General features: G+C 36.7%; 1 protein-coding gene across 6 annotated transcripts in view; it reads left to right on the top strand.

Annotated features, from left to right (window-relative positions):
- The window catches only part of LOC131065140 (protein HAPLESS 2), a 296,194-nt gene that overhangs the window by 51,534 nt on the left and 222,157 nt on the right, over positions 1-22,503 (top strand). For 5 of the 6 annotated variants that reach the window (XR_009111380.2, XR_009111379.2, XM_057999571.2 and 2 more), the window contains exons 4-6: positions 3,301-3,412; positions 14,336-14,399; positions 14,503-14,566. Coding sequence is in view for 4 of the 6 variants with exons in the window: in XM_057999571.2 (XP_057855554.2) it covers positions 3,301-3,412; positions 14,336-14,399; positions 14,503-14,566 (240 nt within the window). In the remaining 2 variants the exon portion in view is untranslated. The remainder of the gene's footprint in view (positions 1-3,300; positions 3,413-14,335; positions 14,400-14,502; positions 14,567-22,503) is intronic. The other variant, XM_057999570.2, reaches the window with a different exon arrangement.

Below are 22,503 nucleotides of genomic sequence, written 5' to 3'. Positions count from 1 at the left end.
GAGTGTGAAATCAACCCTTAGTCAAGAAGTACGCTCCTGACCCTTCCAAAGGGTCCAGAGCGAAATCCTTAAAAACTCTATTTTGCTCCAATTTTGCATCAAACCTAGTGTTGATTGAGATTAAGGGCATCCTTAGGCATGCATTTGAGCAAGTATGGTCACAAAATGAGAAGAATTTGAGCCAAGAATGCAAATTTCGCTCTTGACCCTTCCAAAGGGTCATGAGTGAAATTCCTTATAGGTCTTGTCCTTGGCCTAGGTCCAAGGCGAAATCCTTTTTTTTGGTCTTTTTGGGAGTCGTATCAATGATGTCTTCAAGAGAAAGTGATTCAAAGGTCAAGAGAAGTTCAAGGCAAAGAGATGATGAAATTTGAGCTGAAATGCAAATTTCGCTCCTAACCCTTCCAAAGGGTCCAGAGCGAAATTCTTATAGGGCCTGTCCCTGGGAAGGATTTTGAGCAAATCTCATTTTGATGTCTTCTTGTTGATGTTTTAAGGTAGAAAGTGCTATGTTGAATGAAGTTATTATGTGTCCTTAATCACCTCTTGGTTTGTTTTACAGGTGAAAGATGACCAGGCCAGGGCAAGGACGACCTCTTCAAGTCTTATCAAGAATGTTTCAAAGGCATGGAGGAGGACTCAAGGTGCTTCTAAAGCGTTGGAAGACTTCAAGTATTTGAGCAGTTGCGAGCTAGCCTAAAGACTCCATTCTACCACACAAAAGACCCACATAATGACAGAGAAGAATGACCTTACCAACACTTCAATGCGAGGTATGCTACTGGAGAAAGAAGAACTTGACAGTAAGGAAGCCTCATCAAGCACATAGAGAATCAAGGAGTGCATCATTGATCGCTTCAAGGACAAAAGAGATCAACCAAGACACAAACGTTAGACAAGGTGGCATCCCAGTCACTCCAGATTCAATGCACCTGGCTCATCAGAGGCGGCACAAACTTCGGTGTACCTACCCCCGCTTCCTATTGGTCCACACTCCTAGAATGTAATTTTCTCATTGGCTAAGGAAGTTTGTTATGACAAACCCTAGTTAGGGTTTCTATTTTGTAATCCTAGCCATCGATTCTAAGTCAATTAGAGCTATCATTTTGTAAAGGGCTCTCTATATAAAGCCCTGGGTCCTCATTTGTAAAGGTTAATAGTTAATAGTCAGAGAATAGGAAATAGTTAGAGAGAATAGTCAATAATTAGTAGCATTTTAGAGTAGAGTAGAAAGAGAAGGCAAAGATTGTTGCGAAGACATTGTTGCAAAAGACTTGTAAACTTCAATGAAGAAATGGTGAATTCTATGTGTCGATTCAACAATTTGCATGGTCTCTATACTTCTCAAATTTGATTTCATGTTATTAGATGAGTGGAAGAAATTTGTATGATCAACGATGAAATTTGTATATCCATACTACTAGCGGTTTGTTGATCGAAAACTTGGCTTTCATAGTCAACTGGAATCATTCAACTTAAGCTTACCTTCAATTATCGCTTCTTCATTGATATGCATCAACCTGACGGTGTCTATGCTTGTAGCGGTGATCTGAACATCATAAAGCTTTCCTTAGAAGATCGCACTAACCTTGTGGAGATGATCCTAGCATGTCAAAGCAAGACTTAGTTAAAGTTTCATCAAAGGTCATCCATTGCTCCTACATTCTTAGTGTTAGAATTAGATCCTTCTCCAACCCTTATCCTTTTCCCTTTTTTAAAAATCAAGGATCAGTAAAGACCCACGTTCCAATGATATCCAAAGCAAATCAAACGCTCAGGTCATCGAATGTAAGTCCCTTTGTGATTCCAGCAAAATCACATCATACTGCAAGAGCTTATCCACATGTAGAGAACCTACAATCAGAACCTTGGAGCTACTCCGATTGATCCTTCTGCGAGATCTTCAGCATTCGGGGAAGTTTTATTCAAGAGAGGATAAGGTACCTTTAAGTATTTTATTCTGTGTTTGGTCGTTTACAAAAGACACATCAACACATAGCATAATGAAAATATTGACTAACCTGTTGTGCACGTTCCAAACCAAGCTTTAGTTGACAATAGTGTCCCTCTATTGTATTTACTATGCACTAAAATTGTGGTTCTAGGTCAGAAGATAAGAGGTTCCCATTAGGGGACATTACACTTTTGTACCCAAGCTCTAACTAAATTCTTCCCAGATTCGTCATAGTAAGGAAGGGTTACTTTTCCAACCTTTTTCTATAAATCATAATTATTTGATCTTCCACCAACATGAGGTCTATGCTTCATTCTAAAGTCAATGTAATCCCCAAGAGATTTAGCACCTTGGAAATCTAGGCCTCCATTTGTCCAATCCTGCATGAACTAATTTTATAAATTAGTAACTTGGGGATCATTTTCAACCTGGGTTGGACCTTGGGTGGGAAAAACGACATAAGAGGTCTAGAATTATGTGTTCTCACCTGCTAATATGAATTTCTGTGGTTAACTAAATTATCCCCTTGACCATTGTTACCATTATTACCACCCTGTTACCTACATTGTTTGCATTTACATTATTGTTATTGTTGTTGTTATTAACCCCCATCACAACTCCAGTTATCACAACTCCTTATAGACACCCTAAAACATTCAGGGATGAAATAGAAAAGACAATTAAAGAATTATTGGATATGGGGCATATCCGACCTAGTTCTAGTCCTTTTGCATCATTAGTAGTGTTGGTTAAAAAGAAGGATGGAACTCTTCGTATGTGTATTGATTACAGAGCACTTAACAAGAAGACAATGAAAAACAGGTATCCAATTCCTCGAATTGATGAATTGTTAGATGAATTGCATGGTGCTGTTTATTTTTCTAAAATTGATTTGTGATCAGGATATCATCAAATTAAATTAAGAGATCAAGGTATTCATAAAACTGCTTTTTGCTGTCATTATGGTCATTATAAATTCTTGGTTATGCCGTTTGGTCTAACAAATGCCTCGGCAACATTTCAATCCTGTATGAATCATATCTTTAACAAACAGTTACGGAAATTTTTGCTAGTTTTCTTTGATGATATATTGATTTATAGCAAAACTTGGGAAGAGCATTTGAAACATATTGATATAGTTCTTGGCATTATGGAATCTCAATCACTGTATGCAAAGGCGCGTTTAAATGTGAATTTGGAATGATTGAAATTTTGTATTTAGGGCATATGATCAGTGCAGCAGGGGTACAGGTTCATCAAGAAAAGATAAGAGCCATTTTGGATTGGCCACCACCATAGAATCTTACAGAATTAAGGGGATTCTTTGGTTTATGTTGTTATTACAGGAGGTTTGTCAGAGGTTTTTCACAGCTTGGGGCACCCTTGACAGATCTTACCAAAAAAGGGGCATTCCGATGGACTGAGGAAGCTCAACAGGTATTTGAGAAACTTAAAAAGGTAATGAGTTCTTGTCCAGTACTTGTACTTGCTCTTCCAGACTTTAATCAGCCTTTTGTGTTGGAATGTGATGCTTCTGGTGATGGAATAGGGGCAGTTTTTAATGCAAAACAAACATCCTATAGTTTATGAAAGCAGGAAACTTAATAACCTTGAGAAATTGTATTCTATCTATGATAAAGAAATGTTGGCAATCATGCACGCATTGACAAAATTTAGACAATATTTGGTTGGTAGCAGATTTGTAGGGAAAACTGACCATAACAGTCTGAGATATTTCTTGGGACAAAAAGATTTAAATGATAGGCAATAGAAATGGGTCAGTAAGATCTAAGCTTATGATTTCGAAATTGAATATGTAAAAGGTAAAAACAATGTTGTTGTAGATGCACTATCTAGAAGGCCTCAAATAAATGCATTATCTGTAGTAACATCTGATTGGAAATCTTTATTGTTGGTTGAATATTCAAAGGATTCTTTTGCATGTGATTTGCTAGATGGTAATATACAAGATGATAAATATAAAGTTGTTAATGATGTTATCTATTACAAGGACATGATTTATTTAATTCCAGAATCAAAATTGAAAGAAAAAATCCTCCAATCTGTGCATGATATTCCTCTAGCAGGGCATCCTGGATACTTCAAAACGTATCGACAGATAAGAGAAAGGTTCACTTGGAAAGGATTAAAAAACGATGTCCTACGTTATGTCAAGGAATGCACCACTTGCCAGCAAAATAAAGCAGAGCACACCTATCCTGCAGGTTTATTACAACCACTACCTATACCAAATCAGAAATGGGAAAGTATATCAATGGATTTCATCATAGGTTTACCGAGATCCCAAGGTAAAGATTGTATTTTTGTTGTAGTTGATAGATTTACTAAATTCGCACACTTCTTTTCTATCACTTCAGAATTTACAGCAGTTCAGATTGCAGAGTTATTCTTCAGGGAGGTTTTCCGTTTACATGGTTTACCAAAGACTATAATCAGTGATAGAGATAGCAGATTTTTGAGTATATTTTGGGGGGAGCTTTTCAGATTGATAGGTACAGAGTTGAATCATAGTACCGTTATCATCCACAACAAGTCCTAACCTCCATACGTGCGTTAAGGTCATTCATGCAACTGAAGTTTGTGCATCTCCTGCGTATTTCAGTTGATTCTTTGTGCCATTTCGGGTGGGGAGAGAAACATCTCTTATCTTGGTGCATCACCTCCTTTCACTTTTAGCATTTCTCTTTTCCCTTTTCCTCTGCAAGCTGTTAGGACAGGTTTAGAAGTAAGATTTGAAGTGTTGAGTTGGTTCAACACCTGCACTTGGATTGAGAAGGAAGCCGGCCTTCTTCGGAGATTCAACCCCCTTGCGCAAGGTCCCACACTTCGGGGTTTTTTCCATGTTTCACAAGGTTGCTGAGTTGATAGCTCAGTAAGGGTGGAAGTTTTTGTGATAACAGTCCCCTTTTAGGATATCTTAGAATTACGGGACAATCACTTGAAACTGCTTATACTTATTATGAATCATAAAATCTGATCTTGCTTGTGACTTATCTAATTAATAATATGATGACAGATATATTCTAAATGACACTTATTAATGCCACTTGCTGATATTCTGATCTGTAATAGGAGGTATAGTTATATGTGCCCTCTTTGATATGTCCATGTGGCTTACGCAATGATCCTCCTTGGCTCTACTGAAAACATATGCAGGTTATAGGTATTGTATCATTTTATGGTGATTCTTTGCTGCTCTTTTTGTAGACTTACGTACTTGCAGCTTAAGATGGTGTTGTCTCTGTTTTACAGCTGTGTTCCTTATGCAATTCAAGGCCAAAGGCCACTGTCCTTAGAAGAGTGAATCCTCAATGGATAGAAGAGTAAAAGATCTCCTGAATCGATGGCAGATTGAATGTGTTTGAATTTGTCTTTATATCTCCTAAACCAAAAGGATGGCATCCTTGGGAATCTGATGTGACACCTCTCTTCTAATCGGATTTCTTCATGACCATTGGTTTGGCATAATGCTGCTATCCTAAGACATAATAATGGTTCTTGTAATTGCCGCCTTTGTTACCATACTTCGTCCCTTTTAATAATCCAATTGATAACATTATAATCTCTGTCCCTAATATCGATTATTCTCATGTCCTCTCTAATCATCGATTGGGTATACTTGATTATGATTGACGTCATGATTAAGGATTGTTAATCATTGGTTATATGTCTGTTATCATTCTCAATGGTTTAATCAATCATCATCTACTACTTCAACTCGATATTGCTTAATATTATGCAAGTCTTGTTCTACTCAATATTCCTGAATCTGCATATGTGATTGATCTTCCTCAGTGATAATATGATTGACTAAGTCTCCCATCCTACTTATATCGTCTCCTATCATAATTAATATAATAGATGCTAAGTGAATAATACGTCTTTAAGTAAGATTGTTATCAGATGCATGAGGCTGCCCTACGTATTCCAGAATGGCATATCATTTGACTATGATTATCTTTATGAGACCGTGAATTGCTGCTTGCAATCATCTTTTGTCTTGTACAGGTGGTTGATCTTCTTGATATGGATGTCCTCTTCGTCTCTCTTTTTTTGTTAATGATGACCTTCACACATGATTTGATCTTTACAATCGATGCAGTGAATCTTACTTATAAATTCGTCTCCATGGGAGACTTCACAAATTTGAACAATCTTAGGGCATAATGCTCTTGGGAACTAATCTTGGTCTGGGAATGGGACATTACAGTTTGAAAGGACCATAGAATTGGGGCTTAAGTTTCTCTAACCCACTCTTCTTGAGAGTGGACTATCTATATGGCTAGCGAATCAAGTAAACCATGTCACCCACCTCGAAACTGTGCTCTTCATGATGCTTATCAGTATACAACTTTTTCTGATTTCATGCCTATTGCAAGTTTTCCTTCAATGATTTTATAATATTCTGACTCTCTTGTAGCAATTTTATTGCCTTAGGCACTATACTATCCCAAAGAGAAAATTGACAAAGCTAGGTGCTTTGTACCCATTCAAGGCCATGAATGGTGACGTCTGGATTGGCATATGACATGTAGAATTATAACTATACTCTTCGAGGTGCAGCCCACTTTACCCATGCTCTTTGCTGTCCTGAAATGTAATTCCTCAGATACCCTTCGACCCCTTCTCACCGTGGTTTTTCCATCTCGGCTTTCCACGTATGCTCGTGTTTTGTCTTCATTGTGTGGTGTTTCTTTTCAGTTTTCAGTTTGGTGCTTACATCTCAACATTCAATTTAAAAGAAATCTTTAAGAAGTTTTAATTGAATAAGGTTTCAATATCTATTTACTACTGATTCACCTCCCCCCCCTCTCAGTAGTAAACCTATGTTCTACAAAATCACCACTGAATCATTCAAATTAGATCTTTCACTAATGTAGAGGATGTTCCTTGCAAGGGTTTTTGTCATCACAAAGCCACATGATGAACGAGTTCAACTAGCTGAATTCATTTTCAAAATATCAATGCAAGCATAAAGCAAATGAGCTCCAAAATTAACTTATAGAAGCCTCCAAAAGACCATGCACAACTAAGAGGTTTGCACAATTAAATTAAGTTTATTATTGCCTTATGTTTCCAACATAGGCACCCACTTCAAGAGAACACTTTATTTAATATTTTTGTCTCCTTTATCACATTGGGTGCCCAATAGATAAAATAATAAATTAAATAGGGACAAAGTTAAATTTTTAATATAACTTTAATATTTTAACATTATTTAAATTAAATTCTTTTGACTACATTAACTGTTAAGATATCAACATCCAGTGCTTCCATCGACATTCCCAAAATAGAAACACTGTCAACTAACCAAATCGGTGTCCAACTTGGTAGTTACTAAAACTAGTAAGAACAAATTTTCCAAATCCACTCCAGAAAAGGGTGTTATGCGAATTTAAATTGACTGAGCTTAATACGACACCTATCATTGCCAAATGATTTGGATCACACTGTCATCATGAATCCCCCAATCCTAACTTATTACTTATTAGCCTACATGAACACATTGAATAGGCTAACAATAACCATGCTGAAGTGCTTAGGAAGGGGACATTATAATTCCCTTGCCACATCCCAGTTAGCCTTCAAATATTAAAATAGGCTAAGGTTCTCCACCAATTGTCCACGCCTATAAAGGGGACATTACAAAAATACCTAATTTTTATGCTGCTATATAATAATCAGAGGAAAAAAATTAAACTTTACCATTGTTTACTAGTACAACTGGTAAATTAAATATAGAAAATAACAATGTACATGACAATGCATACCAGACACGACAGTAAAATATATCTTTATTCGCACATGCAATCATTACAAAGAAAAAGACCAGAGATGGTCGGCCAAGGATTACAACAGATCTGACAATACCCTCCCCCTTCCTTGGCAGTACACGACATATTTAAAGGACCCGACGGTTGCCAAGAGGTACACAACCGTCAACCAACCGACACATAACTACTCGAGACTGACAACCCACTCAATACAATTAATTAATACATTGTCGGATAAAAAATATTATCAAATATAACAACAGACAATTTATGTCGACAACATCATCCCCCCCAAAAGAAAAGTCATCTTCCAGACGACAAGCAAACATCAAGTGATATTTGGGAAGACTAATGACAGACAGTGACTTCGACTGGACACCCCCAACTTGTAGTGTACCTGCCAAATCAAATGGGGGTTTGGGGGCAACGCCCCCAATGGGGTCAAGGGGCAGCGCCCCTTGCAGGGGTCTGGGGGCAACACCCCCAGTGGGGTCAAGGGGGAGAGCCCCTTGTGGGGTCGAGGGGCAGCGCCCCTTGCAGGGTCCAAATTACAACCTTCAAACCCACACGAAAACTCCATGGCGTGCATCAATTTTTTGCTTTTTTAAGACATCAGGAACGAGGCCAATGAAGTCAAAATTCTGATCAAGGCGTAATCTCCCGTACAGGTATTGTGTTTTCTGACTTGTTCTCCTTCCATATGGGCTTATCCTCCTTGCTTACAGACTTGTTCTTTCGTACAGGCTTGTCCTTCTCTCTTGGCTGTACGATGCATAGGTGTGTGGCTTGAGACTCCCTTCATCCAACTCAACACTTCCACCGTACGGTATGATACTTCCGTTGTACGGCTCAAGAATTATCTCGTACGGTGCAACTCTTCCTTTGTACGACCTAGCAATCCTTGCATACGGTTCAACTTCTCTCTCCCACGGTGCAACTCTTCCTCCTTACAACCTAGCAATCCTTGCATACGGTATTTACTTTTCCTCCGTACGACATGTTTATGGTTTTTCTGTACGGCCTTCTGCACACTCGCTCGCCGTATGTCATGTTTATTGTTTTTCTGTACGACCTTCTCCACACTCGCCTGTACAATGTACTCACGTACGACCTTCTCTTCTTCACGTACAATATACTTATGGGTTCTCTATACGGCCGCCTCCACACTTGCTCGTACGACCACACAACTTTTTGAGCGTAACACCTACTCATTTGTACGGATTGGCCTATGGGTACCAACCGTATGAGGTACGGTATCAATGCTTTGCAATTTGGCTTACTTGATCGTATGGATCTCCAGCACTCCGCTTCTCTAGTTTATACGATGTAGTTGGGGCTGTTAGCTTCATGTGGTAACCTCATCACGTCGGTACAACCTGGACTCTCAAGAGCCAACTTTCTCTTGTTTGCTCTGAACCGTACGACGTATAGTATGGAATTAGTCAATTGTTCGGCAACTTTATTCTCTGCGTACGGTGACAATTCTTCAAAAACTTTACTCTTGGCGTACAGTGACAATCCTTCGACAACTTCACTCTTGGTTCTTGTGGACGGTACACTTCGTGTACTCTCAGCTCTTATGGGTTGTATGGTCAACTTACTCTTGGCTGATTTGAACCATACGGCTGAATTACTTTCGGCTGATGTGAACCGTTTAGCGTATACGGGACATCTCCACCAGGCTCTATAGAATCCAATTTCTGATCCTTGCCCTGTGAATCTTGTTGTGCGTATTGCACACACACCCCGTCATTGACAGGGACCCCCCGTGTTGTGTCTGTATGCCCGATAGGAGAGAGGAAGGCCTGTGGTGATGCAAAGTTCGGCCAAACTAGTTCTTCTATAATGTCTTCAAAGTTGCCCTCACAAGCCGAAATGAAGGAAAATTGTGCAATATGCCCAAAATCACGATTTTGGCTCATTAGCCGAAAATGATGGTAAACTCTCAAAACACCTTAATAGGCCGAGTTTGCAAAGCATTCAAGGAGCCCGAAAATTGCAAAGGGAGGATGTCTAAATTTGAAATCTTGCATTTTTAGGTCTATACCCGAACTTCATCCAGGCCGAAAATAAATGAAAACTTTAAAATCGTGCCTTTTAATTATTCAGGCCGAAAAAAGGAGGCAAAGAACCAAATTGCGTCATAGTTTGCAAAATGGCCCTATTAGCCGAAAATAGAACTTAACTCCCAAGGTTGGCTTACAAGTCGGAAATAAATCGCAGAAGCAAAGGGAGAAATCGCGCATTCTGGCCCTCCAGGCCGAAAACCATTTTCTAATTCAAAAACAAAAGTCTAAATCGCGCATTTCAGGTTTTACCCGAAAATGGCATCAATCAGAATCACGAAAGTGTCATCTAAGCCGGAAAGAAGAAGTGAATCTCGCAAATGGTCTGTCCAGGCCAAAAACCTAGAAACGTCAAACTCTCAAAGCTCTTCAGTAAGCCGAAATGCAAAGGTTTGAAAATCGGCCCCCTATGCCGAAATACTAAACGCCCAAGTTCACATTTCGATTCAATGAGCCGAAAATCATTAAGCCGAAATTAGAGGTCAAAACTCCTAAAGTCCAAAATCATTCAAAATCCTCGTACAACCCGAAAATCGTCAGGTTTGTAAAATCGCGTGAGGATGCCGAAAAGAGATGAAGTCATTCAAAAACTCACAAATCGGCTAAGTTTCCCGAAATGGAGTCGATAAAGAAAATTCGTGAGAAAGAGGTCTCATAAGCCACAAATGTGAAGGAAAACTTGAAATTCGCCTAACAGGTTAGTATCCCGAAATGCAAGAGCTTGCAAATTCACCTAGTAGGCCAAAAACCTTCCAAATCTTGGAATTCGCAAATTTCACAAAAGCTTAACTTCCCCGAAAAAGCGTCAAAGCTCTCAAAAAACCTTGATAGGCCGAAAATGGCATCAATAAAAGATCGGCCCAAAACTTCATCATGCCGAAACAAATGAGATCGAGTTCAAGCCGTACGATTCGCCTTCAAAAGGCCAAAACTTAGGAAAACCAAAATTGCGAATTTTGTTTCAAAAGGCTGAAAATCTTCAAAGTCGCAAAATAATGTTCCAAGTTGACAAACTTAGGGCAGAAGGTTTGGATCGTGGAAAAGGGGAAAGTGCCCGAAGTTTGTAAATAAGGGGGTGATATCACACAAGTATTAAATCGCGCAAGTAACGCGAAGGCCCGCATTTCACGAGAAACATTCAAAAAGATACATCTCACAAAGAGCTTCTTGAGCCCGACGTCGTAAATAAAATTTAATATTTGTCAAATTAATTTAGTTAATTTTTCAAATGATTAATGTGGGTTAAAATTGATTGTTTGCAGGACGTCATCACAGAGAACCAAGAGAAACCCCGAAAAGCAAATCGAAGAAGGATCGCAATCAAGGCCACGCGTTGGAAGTTGGAGGAGAAAAAGATGCAATGCAGGATCAAAGCGATGAAGCATTGGGAAGCATGTCCCTGTGCCACCAGACCACAAAGCTGAAGTCCACCACCAGGACCAAAGACCGAAGAACACTCCAAATGCGGCAAGTCTATGCATTCTCGAGAAATACACAACTGGATTTAATTCTAGAAGTTTAGTTTTTGAAAACTGAAACTATTTTATTGTAAAACTGCCTATGGGCCCCACTCAAGATATTTTGAAACAAAGGGGAAACATGTCAGTTGTGGACAGTTATGTCCAACTACCGGATAGACTCAAATTGAATCCAAACAGTTGCAGGTAGTTGAGATAGTGGTTGGATAGATGACTGAGAGTTTAATGGGCATGTGTTAGGGCTGCTAGCTTCTGGATGGCAGGCTGCAGCCCTTGGATGCAGTCAATCCCACCCTCTATAAAAGGCAGAGGCCTATCTTTTGTAAAGGGTTAGAATTTTGTTGGTTAGAATTTTCTAGTTAGATTTTAGATTTAGAATAGGTTAGATTTTAGGCATAGCATAGAGATGCTACAAAAATTGTTGTAATGGCAGCTGAAGCAAATATATGAACATCGAAATATGGTGTTTGTTGTCTTTGTTTTAGTCTGTTTGCATGGTTTCTTTCAGCTGGTTAATTTTAGAGTGCAGGGATTTTAATGGTGAAGTGTGGAGGGGTATTTGATGCATTTCTGGTTCATACCATTGGGGGTCTGCTGATTGTAGGTCACCGTGCATGGTTAGTCTGAACCCAAACTGTTCTTAGTTCAACTGCAGGTGTTCGTCTTAGGCTGCGCCAAAATTGGGTGCCTAAAATGAGTGTCTCCGGTTTGAAAATTCTTCATCCCTTGGAGCTTGCACCGTTTTTGTCTAGTTGTGAGGGTATCTTTGACGAAACAAGAACTGGTTTATCGAATATCACTTTGTTGCTTTTGGATTTGATTGTGCATCAACTTTAGTGTCAATGTTTCGGATCACACTCCGTGATCCATCATCAGGATGTCAGAGAGTGCAAGGAGATTTGCACTCTCTAACATCTTAATGATGGATCACAGAGTGTGATCCAAAAAATTGATGCTAAATCCGAAAAATTGATGCTAAATTTGACACACAATTAAATCCAGAAGCAACTAAGAGACATTCTGAAGTTCCCTTGTTTGTTGACACGAGACACATTATTTAGGAGAAAATTAAAATTAGTGAGAATCAAGTTTCCATACTTTTCTATCATATAATTAAACATTCAAATTATTATATTGGGAGAAACTTTATAGATGCCCATCAACAATTATTGCATCGCACCATATGCATGTTTCAGATCATCGTATGAGTAGTGTATTGTGTTATATGTCGTTGCAAACCATCATGTGAGATTTGTATTTTTTTGTAAACAACTTGTTAAGAAAATTTGTCTTATGTTAAGCTAAAGAGTTCATATTTATGGTTTGTGTTTTTCATAACTAATGGTTATGTATTTTGCTCAGGCTATACAAAATGTTGAATCATCATTTTCTAACATACACTCCTCATTAGTTTTGTCTTCTATCATATAAACTACACAAGCTTCTATCGTATAGCCTTTTGTTTATTCTTTTATTTCATGATCCTCTAGCACTCATTCAATTGTTGTCTTGTATCATATAAACTACACAAGCTTCTATCGTATAGCCTTTTATTTATTCTTTTATTTCATGATCCTCTAGCACTCATTCAACTGTTGTATAGTCTGATCAATCATATGCAACTGTAGTATGGTTTGGTACTTCACTTTTTGTTGCTGAAACAATAGGTAAATCTTTCTGTTGCAGTTGTCCAACCTTCTACAATATGCTCATCATCAAATTCATAATTTGTTAGAGAAAGGGAATCATTACTATAGGGTAGTGAGTCGAGAGAAGGCACATTAATGACATATGGAAGTACGGAACAAGATTTTCCTAGTGAGGATATATTTGAAATGCTATAAGTATTGTCCAAATATAGTAATCAGCTTGTCAAAGCCTTTTCACAGTTAGTTAATCATTCAAACTTGGCTAGTTGTTTGCATGGTCATCCACCGTAGTTCGTTTAGTTGTATGATCATTGCATGTACATTATCCGTAAAATGCTTTACCTTAAAGATCTTTTGATGATTAAGGTGTGCTTCGTAATTTTTCTTTTCTGCTTCCATTTGATGATATCTATGCAGATTTAAAATTAGCAATTTTGGATGCTCAAAATGTCTAGGATCTTCATCTATATTTGTTGTAAAATGTGCATTTGTTGTGATACATTTAGGTTATGATCAAGTTGTTCTGGCTATAGAAGGCAAGTGTGAGCATAAACACCTTTCTTCCTTTGCAATACCATCACAAGTTTGGAAAACTGTACCTAATTATGTGACCTATGGTTGTATTCTCCCCTTGTTGGTTGGGAATATGACTTTTTATTTGAGGGGGATGATGTGGTTAGCATAAAATGACTTTGCAATGTTTCATTAAGTTGTTTGTACCTGATTACGTATTATTTACTTGTTAGCTTGTGGGTAGTTATTAGAATGCAGTTATTAGTAGTTGATTATGGTTGTTGTTCTACTTAAGAATCTTTGGGTTCCTTTAAATAGGTTTCTTGTAGTTAAGGAAAAGTGATAAAATCCTTGGTTGATCATCCCTAGTCTACTATAAAATATTCTATGTAGTATGCATTGTTATTTGTATTCATCTATGTAAGTACTAGTTCAATCAAATAAAAGAGTAAACATGCCTTTCCCTTTTTCACAAATTCACAAGACAAGCATCTTATTATGTGTTGTATGAGTCATACTTTAATGTGTTGCTAGATAAATTAATCACCATTAGCATAAAAAATCACAATTTGTATGATCCAGTCTAATCTTATTTTCCTTTAAAAATATTGCATTCTTACGAACTATTGAAACGTATGCTAATCTTGTTGTACAAAGCGTTGATGATACATAGTAGAGGAAGAAATCAATCGGGTGCTGAATAACCATTCTAGTGGGATGACAAGAATAATGTTGAAACTTTTTATTTTTCACATGTTTGGATGCTTTCATTCTTATTCCTGTATTTGAGCTACTGTAAATGAGGTTTAACATTGGTATATTAAGTCTTTCAGAATTATCTATGTAACTATAATTAAGTCTAGTATTTCATTGTTCACAGCCTAAATGTTGCCCCTGTGGTTCTAAGTCAAGATGGCCATATCATAAATGTGGTTCCAGAATGGGTAAGCATGCAAACTTGGGATTTGGTTTTATGAAAATGATCATTTATTTTTCCACCTATTGTACCATTACTGATAATCTTTTAGACTTCAAATATTTGAACAGGTATTATTGAGAGAATTAAAGGAAAGAGAAATACTGCACATTGCTTGCGATTTGTTGGTAGTTGGTATAACCTTTGACTTAACCTTTGACTCTTAGTTTCCACTTTACAAATACTATGTATTTATTTGAGGAAGAGATCAATAAAATCACCATGAGGTGCTGTAAGTTTCTAGTTGAAATGAAATTTCACCACTAAATTGAATGGTAATAAATACAAAGTTTAAAAGTATCTATAGTATTGAAGTGAATTAATGATGAGAAGATAGGTAGGAAAATATTAGTTTTACTTTGAAATTGGAATTGCAATTTTTTAATGCGCAATATCTTATTGTTTGTATTCATAGAAGTTTCTTATAGATATCTTAATTTTAAGCTCTCATCATAGGAAATAAATGATGAAAACTAATTTTAGGTAATTACACAATGAGCGTGTTCAGTAGCCTCAACATCTTAGTTATCTATCACTTGGAGGAAGTTGAATTTTTCTTCATCTCTCCAGCAAATAATTTTTGACCTGCGTACCATTAGGCTATTATTGTGGTTTTTTAAGGATGGAACTTCCTGTAGGTTTGTATTGAACGTATGGAACCAGCTTCTAGATGTTTCTGAATGCATGAATTTTCATTATATCTCTTCTTGTTATAGCTTGTGATTCAGGTTCATTACTCAATTAAATACAATTGGTCAATTAGCTTTTTGATAGATTGTTGTTTGTACCTCATAACAAATATAAAGTGATTTTTTAAATTTTAGGGAAGTTGCTAGATTTTTTTCATTCACAGCTTGTCAACCTAGTAAAATTGTCAATCAGTTCTAATTGTGGATATGGTTCAATTCTAATTGTGGATATGGTTCAATTCTCAATCAGCTATTGGGATATTTTTTAATAAAATAAAGATAATTATTAAGAGTTTAAAAGTTCTATAGATGATAAACAAAAGAAGGCCAAATTCAAGTTTACAAAGATCTATCAGTGACTTGAGATTGACAAGAAATAAATTACTCTATAAGACTATGAAATTGAAGAACATTAAGAAACCAGTAAGCAAAGAGATATGAGACAATGCTGGAATTTTTGCAAACAGTTTCAATAAGATTAAAGCAAAGAACTAGAAAGCTAATAGCTTCTCATATGATTCCTACCAATATGATGATTTTTTATTATTTTTTGATTCTAAATGGGATTCAATTATAGGGATTCAATGATACCCATGAGGACATTGAAGGTGACTTTTCTGGATTGAGTGTTATGTTTTCTTTTGGATGCATTATATTGTTCTACTAGTTTGCTCTTGTTATAGTTTGGAACTGGTAGAACTTTTTCTTCTTATGACTTGGCATTTTGAAGGATAGAGCGCAGTTTGTTCTTGTATCATCTCCATAATCACGCACCTTGTTTTTTCTAATAATAAGAAACTACATTAATCCAGGACGTGTCCCCATACTAGGGACGTTTTGTGGACTTGGGGACAGCCAAGGGACGTCCCCAAGCCGTCCCCAAAATTGCAAAATTTGTGGGAAATATCTTGGAAACTTGGGGATGACAATGATTCTCAAGGGGGACATCCCCCCGTCCCTTGGACGATTGGGGACGCCTGTGATGTCCCCTAACCGTTCCGGGGACGGCCAATCATCCCCCTTTTCCTAGCACATTTGAAAATAAAAATAGGCTAAAATGCTAAAAAAAACATTTTTTTATTTCTTTTTGTGGTTCCTACACCTCAGCAATAGTATATTTTCGGGATGGGGGATAAACTGTATTTTGATAGTGAAATATTGATGGTTGCCATTTTTGTCCAGTTTGTTTCAGTAATTAAGTTAAAACATATTTGAATCTATTGGTTGCCCACATCTTGGAAGGCATGTTGCATTATATTTACAGATCAGACATTTAATAAACTTGTGGGAGGTAATTTTGATTAGGTATATTGCTCCTTAAACAATAAATATTGTTGACACAGGAAATGCTTACAGTCAAAAGTGTTTATTTAGATTTTAAGTTGAAGTACTACAACCTATAATCTTTGCGAACACTAATATTTTGTACTCCTTTACAACCCTTACGTCCTGAATGTTAAAGTGGAAACTTCATGGCAGCCTTGCAAGGCCATGATGTTGGAGACTGATTTTGTTGGAATCCTTACATTTGCCATGATTTTAAAATCTTATGTTTATACTTTTTATTTTGGTATTTTGAAAATGAAAATATATGGCAGCAGTGTAACCTTCGGGCATTTTGTATGTTAGTTTTTTAATATCACATGCATATTGACAATGGACTCTAATTTCTGAATAATGAATGCATATTGTATTATTGAGTATTGACAAACAACCTAAGGTTCTCTAATGTTTTCATATAAACTTTTAAAATTTCCCTATATATTTAAAACTTTTCCTATATTTTATATAGCTGTCCCCTTTGCTGTCCCCAAAATTGGCAAAAAAAAATGTCATCTCGGAACCTCATTGAAATGTCCCCCTTAACGTTTTTCAATTTTTAAACACAATAATTTCACCCATTAGTGTTAGCAAGATGAAATATTGAGAGCAATACATGTTGGCGGTTAGACCAGCCACTTCCACTTTTCAGCGGGAAAATGAAATACTGAAAATTAACAACTACTTGGTGGTATAACCAGCGAATTACAAATCCAAGAAGACTGAAATTAAACAAGACAATCACTCAACCACTTATTCAGCTGGAGGACTAGAAATAACAAACTCTCACTCAACCACTTCTCTAGCGGGAGGACTAGAAATAACAAACTATCACTCAACCACTTATTCAGCTGGAGGATAGTAGTACAAAATAGAATAGAGATAGGCGGCAAGCCAGTATCTTCCACTTGTGCAGTGAGTGATACAAGAAGTATAGTGCAAAAATAAAATGGATTGTTTCAGTACTACTAAATACAGCGTTACAAGGGCAACTCTGCAAAATACTTGTCAGTTCATCACACTCCAATCTCTAAGAGATACAAGAAGATACTCCAAGAAGCTACAAACATGAATACTGAAAAATACAAGCTAAAAAGAACACTTTACCTAATTTGAAATAACACACCAACAACACCAAAGACTAAGACACCTCCGAATAGCTCCAAATTAGAGGCAAATGAGAGCTAGGAAAGGGAAGCCCAAGTCTCAACCAACAAACTAATCCAAACAGCCTTCAAACTTTAATGCACACATCCCAAGGTCACTTCCAGCATGTTACAACTTGCTTGGAGAGGGGTGATCTGCCTTAAAAATCCAGCTCTTCACTATAATTCATGAAACTTAACAAACAGGGATGCCTAGCAGAGAGGAATCCAACAAGCCAATACCCAGAATGATCAGACAATCAGGCATGGAGATATGATCGAATAACTGCTTCAGCCATGGACAAACCAACAACATACAAAATCACACCAACACTCAGAAAACTGAAAATACAATAACAAAATCCATCTCAATGTAGCTCATTCTATTCCTCTGGATGAGAAATAGGCTCTCCAACAGCTAGGTGCTATCTCTCAAGCACAAAATTGGCACAACCTAGGAAGCTCTTAACTTCGAAGCACAAGTCTGGCACAAATTCGACAACACTTTGTTACAAATATTCATGGATACCAAAACAAGAGCCCAACACTAGTATTTATAACCTTGGTGTCTCCAAAATTCAAATTCACATTCCTTCCAAATGGACGCCAAACCCAAATGCACACTAATTTCACCTTAATTTGAAATTTGCATTTCATTTCCCCTCCTTTCCAAGTCGACCTTCACATAGAAGCAAATATACTTTATAAAATGACAATAAAATAATAATGTAGCATCCAAGGTAGATAAGTGAAATATATTATAAAATTAACTTATTTCCCATAAGGCGTCCATCTTGCCTTATTAATATTTCACTTTATAAAATATTTTTTCGTCAACAATAAATCGCCCAATCTTATGACATAAAATAATACTTTATCACCTCAAGTCGACTCCTTAAGTCATAACCAAAAATACATAAGTCATACGCCTAGGCCAAGGGGGCATTAAAAAATACTTTTCCCATGTGTTGAACAACTGCCATAGTGAACTGAAGGCCAAAAGTACTGAAAACTGCATTGCTAGAAATAGCCTCTGAACTGGAGCACTAAAACCTGCCAAATATAGTACTGCCAAAAATAACACTTACTAAAAATAGCATACTGTTAAAAATTGTGTGCCCAAATGCATTTTAACCACATTCTGAGCAGGCATCGCAACTTACTAAAAATAGTAAGTTCGGAAAAGTCCTCAGATTCAATTGCATGTCACACCATCACGTAGCTCTCTGAAAACCCTGGAAAACTCACAAAAATAAGGTGTCCTCGCCCCCACTTACTAAAAATAGTAAGTATACCAAACTCCATTGATTGCTACACATGTACCATCATTGCGAAGCTTTCTGAAAAGCCAGAAGGAGGAATCAAAACTGTAAAACTCCAACATGCAAGCCACCAAAATTGCCAAAACATCCTCCTATAAAACTAGGAAACCCTAATTCTGCCTCTGACTGACCAACGGGTCTCGGGATTGGCCAACAGTTCCCAAAGCAAACTAGAGCAGAAAAGGGAACATTACACTCATCCCCTTGTCCCCGTCTTGGAAACTCAAGGTAACATAGATAAAAAGCAATTGATATCTTGCAGGTTTTGTTCATGTTGCTCAATGATTGCACTATATTTTACAATGGTTTTATTTACTAAAATAAGGATTTTAAAGACTTATTTTTGTCTATAAGAGCAATGTCTTGCATCATACAACTCTCCAATGCTCATTCACACTCCCTAAAAATCTGCTACATGCTCAAATACTCAAAGGCTGCCATTAATTGTCCTTTAAAAGTATTATTCTAAAACAACAGAAAGGAATCCCCATCTATAGTGACCTCTCTTGGAAGTTTTATAATAAGAAGAGTTATAAATGAGTTGAAGAAGGTTGTTCAGTCATTATAGAAACTAAATGAAATCTTTTTGACATATTTTGGAACTCTCATATTGTGCAGAATCTGCCTTTTACATTTCTCCAATGTTTTCAACCACAGTCAAACTGCTCTGCTTGTCTAGTTTTTGATAGGGACAATTTTGACTATTGTTTAGTCAAACATGCTCTGCTTGTCTAGTTTATGATAGGGACAGTTTTAACTATTGTCAAACTAGTAAGACATGCTCAATCATAGGAGAATCTATCAATTTTTCTTTTTGATGTGGGAAATGTTGTCATTGATGTCAAAGGTACAATGATGAAGTTGTCATTGATGTTAAAGTCATGCCAAGAAGGGTTTTGTTGTCTAAGCATATTATCATTGATGTATGGACAAGATTGTTAGAAGGTTGCCATTGATGTATTGAAGATTGTTGCTGATCTTATTGTGATTAGCTAACAAAGGATGTTTCCCTTGAAGACACCTTTGTACATGAATGAGATTCCTCTCTTCATAAGATCATGCAATGGTATAAATAGAAGATGAATGGGAAATAAAATAAGTTTTGCAATGAAGATTTTTCAAATTTTAGAAGACAAAATCAGATTGATTCGAAGATAAATAAAAGTATTTTAAAAGGCAATTGACATAAAGATTTGTTCACAAAAGGTGATGTCGTTTGAAAAGGTCACCTCTATTCAAAGAGATGTCTCCTTTCATGAAAAAGTGTAAGGATGTTATGTAATGTCCCCTTCCTAACATGTTTAGTAGGTGGACCATTAGCCTATTTAGTTGGGTTCCCATAGGCTAATAAGTTAGGGTTAGGGGACTTTGGAGGCAGTTGATCCAACGAGATGGCAATATCAAATAATTATTTGGGCTTCGACAGTTAAGATGAGCGTAGTGCCCCTTTTAGGAGTAATTTCAGACAAGTTTCCCCATATTATATTAAGTCAGTTTCTGGCATCGACTGAGCCAGTTGGTGGGAGTAGTGAATATCATTGGCCCAATATTTGGTATAGTTTGGTTATTTTATTTTAAATAACAATAAGTTAATATTTTATAAAGTTAAATTAAATATTCAACTTTCTCATTATTAATATATATATATTATAATAAAGACTATTTGGGTATCAAGATTAAAGTGCAATGCAAATATTTAATAGAGGGGGCCTTTTGGTGACTTAAATGCACTTTATGAAGTCTTTGATTTTATTTTAATATTTTAAAGACTATTTGGGAGAGGCTGACCTCTTTTGGGGAAAATATAAAAGAGGAAGTTGGAACTCATTTCTCTTATGTTGATGTTGGATATTTGATGTTGCTTGTACTTCTGGAGGAGATTGTTTTTACTCAGGGTTGTGAGGACGAAAATCCATGGAGGCAACATTCTCTGCATTGTTGAAAGACACAATCTAGAGGATTATTTGGTGTTTTCATTCAAGAAACACTCTAGAGATTTTGTGGTAATTCATTATGTACATCTCAATTTATAGTTGCAGATTTTCGGAGGCTTATTTTCAATTTGCAGATTGAGGAGTGTGAAAAGGGTTGGAGATGTTATTATCTTGCTTTATTTTGGTAGTACCATTGCCATTATTGGTTGTACATGTGTAGAGGGACGTTGGGTTTCTGGTTACTTCATCAACTAGGGTTTGGAGAGTTTATCTTGCTATTTTGGGTTGTTGAAGTCTAGAGAACACAAAGATAACTTCAATTTAGCCAAAGAAGGTGAACATAGGGTGTGGCGTCCATTTTCAGTGAGGCAGATTGCATATTTTATGAACACCATCTTATTGTTGCATTTTATGGGTATTTGGAATTAGATATGTAATGTTATTTTATGATCTAGGTTACTCATAGTTTTGAGAAATTTTGTATATTCAACTGAAAATCTAAATCTAGAATTTTTAGCTCTTTGTATTTTTGAATATTGTCACATTTCTTTGCAAATTTTCTTTGTCTGCACTTTATTTGTCATCTCAAAACTATTGGGAAAAACAATCAAACACATTCCAAAACACAAAAAATTCAAAGTGCAAATAGGGCTGTATATTACAGTGGTATCAGAGCAATGTATCCTGCCATCCTGGATGGTACATTATGACAACAGTGATATGTTGAGTTTAGACTAGCAACCTTTCACACACCATTATAATACTCACAAAAACATGTATGCTACAAATTTAGCTACACAGGAACAGAGGGTAGTAAAGGGTAAAATATTGCAGAAGATCAGAGGGTTGTAGTGGTACAAAATACAAAAAACATGGGTGACAGGAATGCAAGAGATTTGAGAGAAGAGAGATTTCTTAATTTGTTGGATGCTTTGGTTAGAGTGTAACACGCTTTAGAACAAAGAGCACAACAACATAATTAATGCTTGGATCTATTATAAAATGATGGCTGGACAAATGGGTATAAATATTGGTGCAAACAATAATGGAGGTAATAATTATTGAGGTGTTTTTTAGGACATCTCGAACATAGAATAAAAAACTAAGCATTCTATCCTCTTTCTCACAAAGGGTATCTTCCCCTTAAATAGGCGATAAATCTTTATTTGTATCTTCATCAAAGACTGCTTCCTCTTTCACTTTGTTCTCCTTCTCAATTCCTTGACATTCTTCACGTGAGTTCATGCGTGCGGGGTATGCAAAGCCATACCTGACTGTGATGCATTGATCATTAGGCTCAATTGTGCTATGTTCTTGCAACTGACTTCCTTCACTATCAGTTGATGTTGTATGTGGCTCTTCCTTTGTTCTTCTATATTCATCAGCTGCAAGATACACACTCCAAATTTTGTTGGTGATGTACTCATTTGATGATTCTGGTAGTCCATACTGACATCTAACTTGGTTGATTGCCTCTTGACACAATGAACAAAGTAAATTTGGAATGAGGTTTTTTATGAATCCTACACCACAAGGGTAGCAATATACTTTCTAAGCACAATTCTTCATCAAGACTCAACTAATTCTCAATCAACCCTCTGAATCTAGTAAATTTGTCATTGCATTGAGGAGTATATAGTACCTTGAATTATAAGAACATTC

This window comes from Cryptomeria japonica, chromosome 5 (genome assembly GCF_030272615.1).
Source record: "Cryptomeria japonica chromosome 5, Sugi_1.0, whole genome shotgun sequence".
In the NCBI taxonomy this organism is placed as follows: Eukaryota; Viridiplantae; Streptophyta; class Pinopsida; order Cupressales; family Cupressaceae; genus Cryptomeria; species Cryptomeria japonica.
This window is presented reverse-complemented; position numbering and strand designations above follow the sequence as displayed.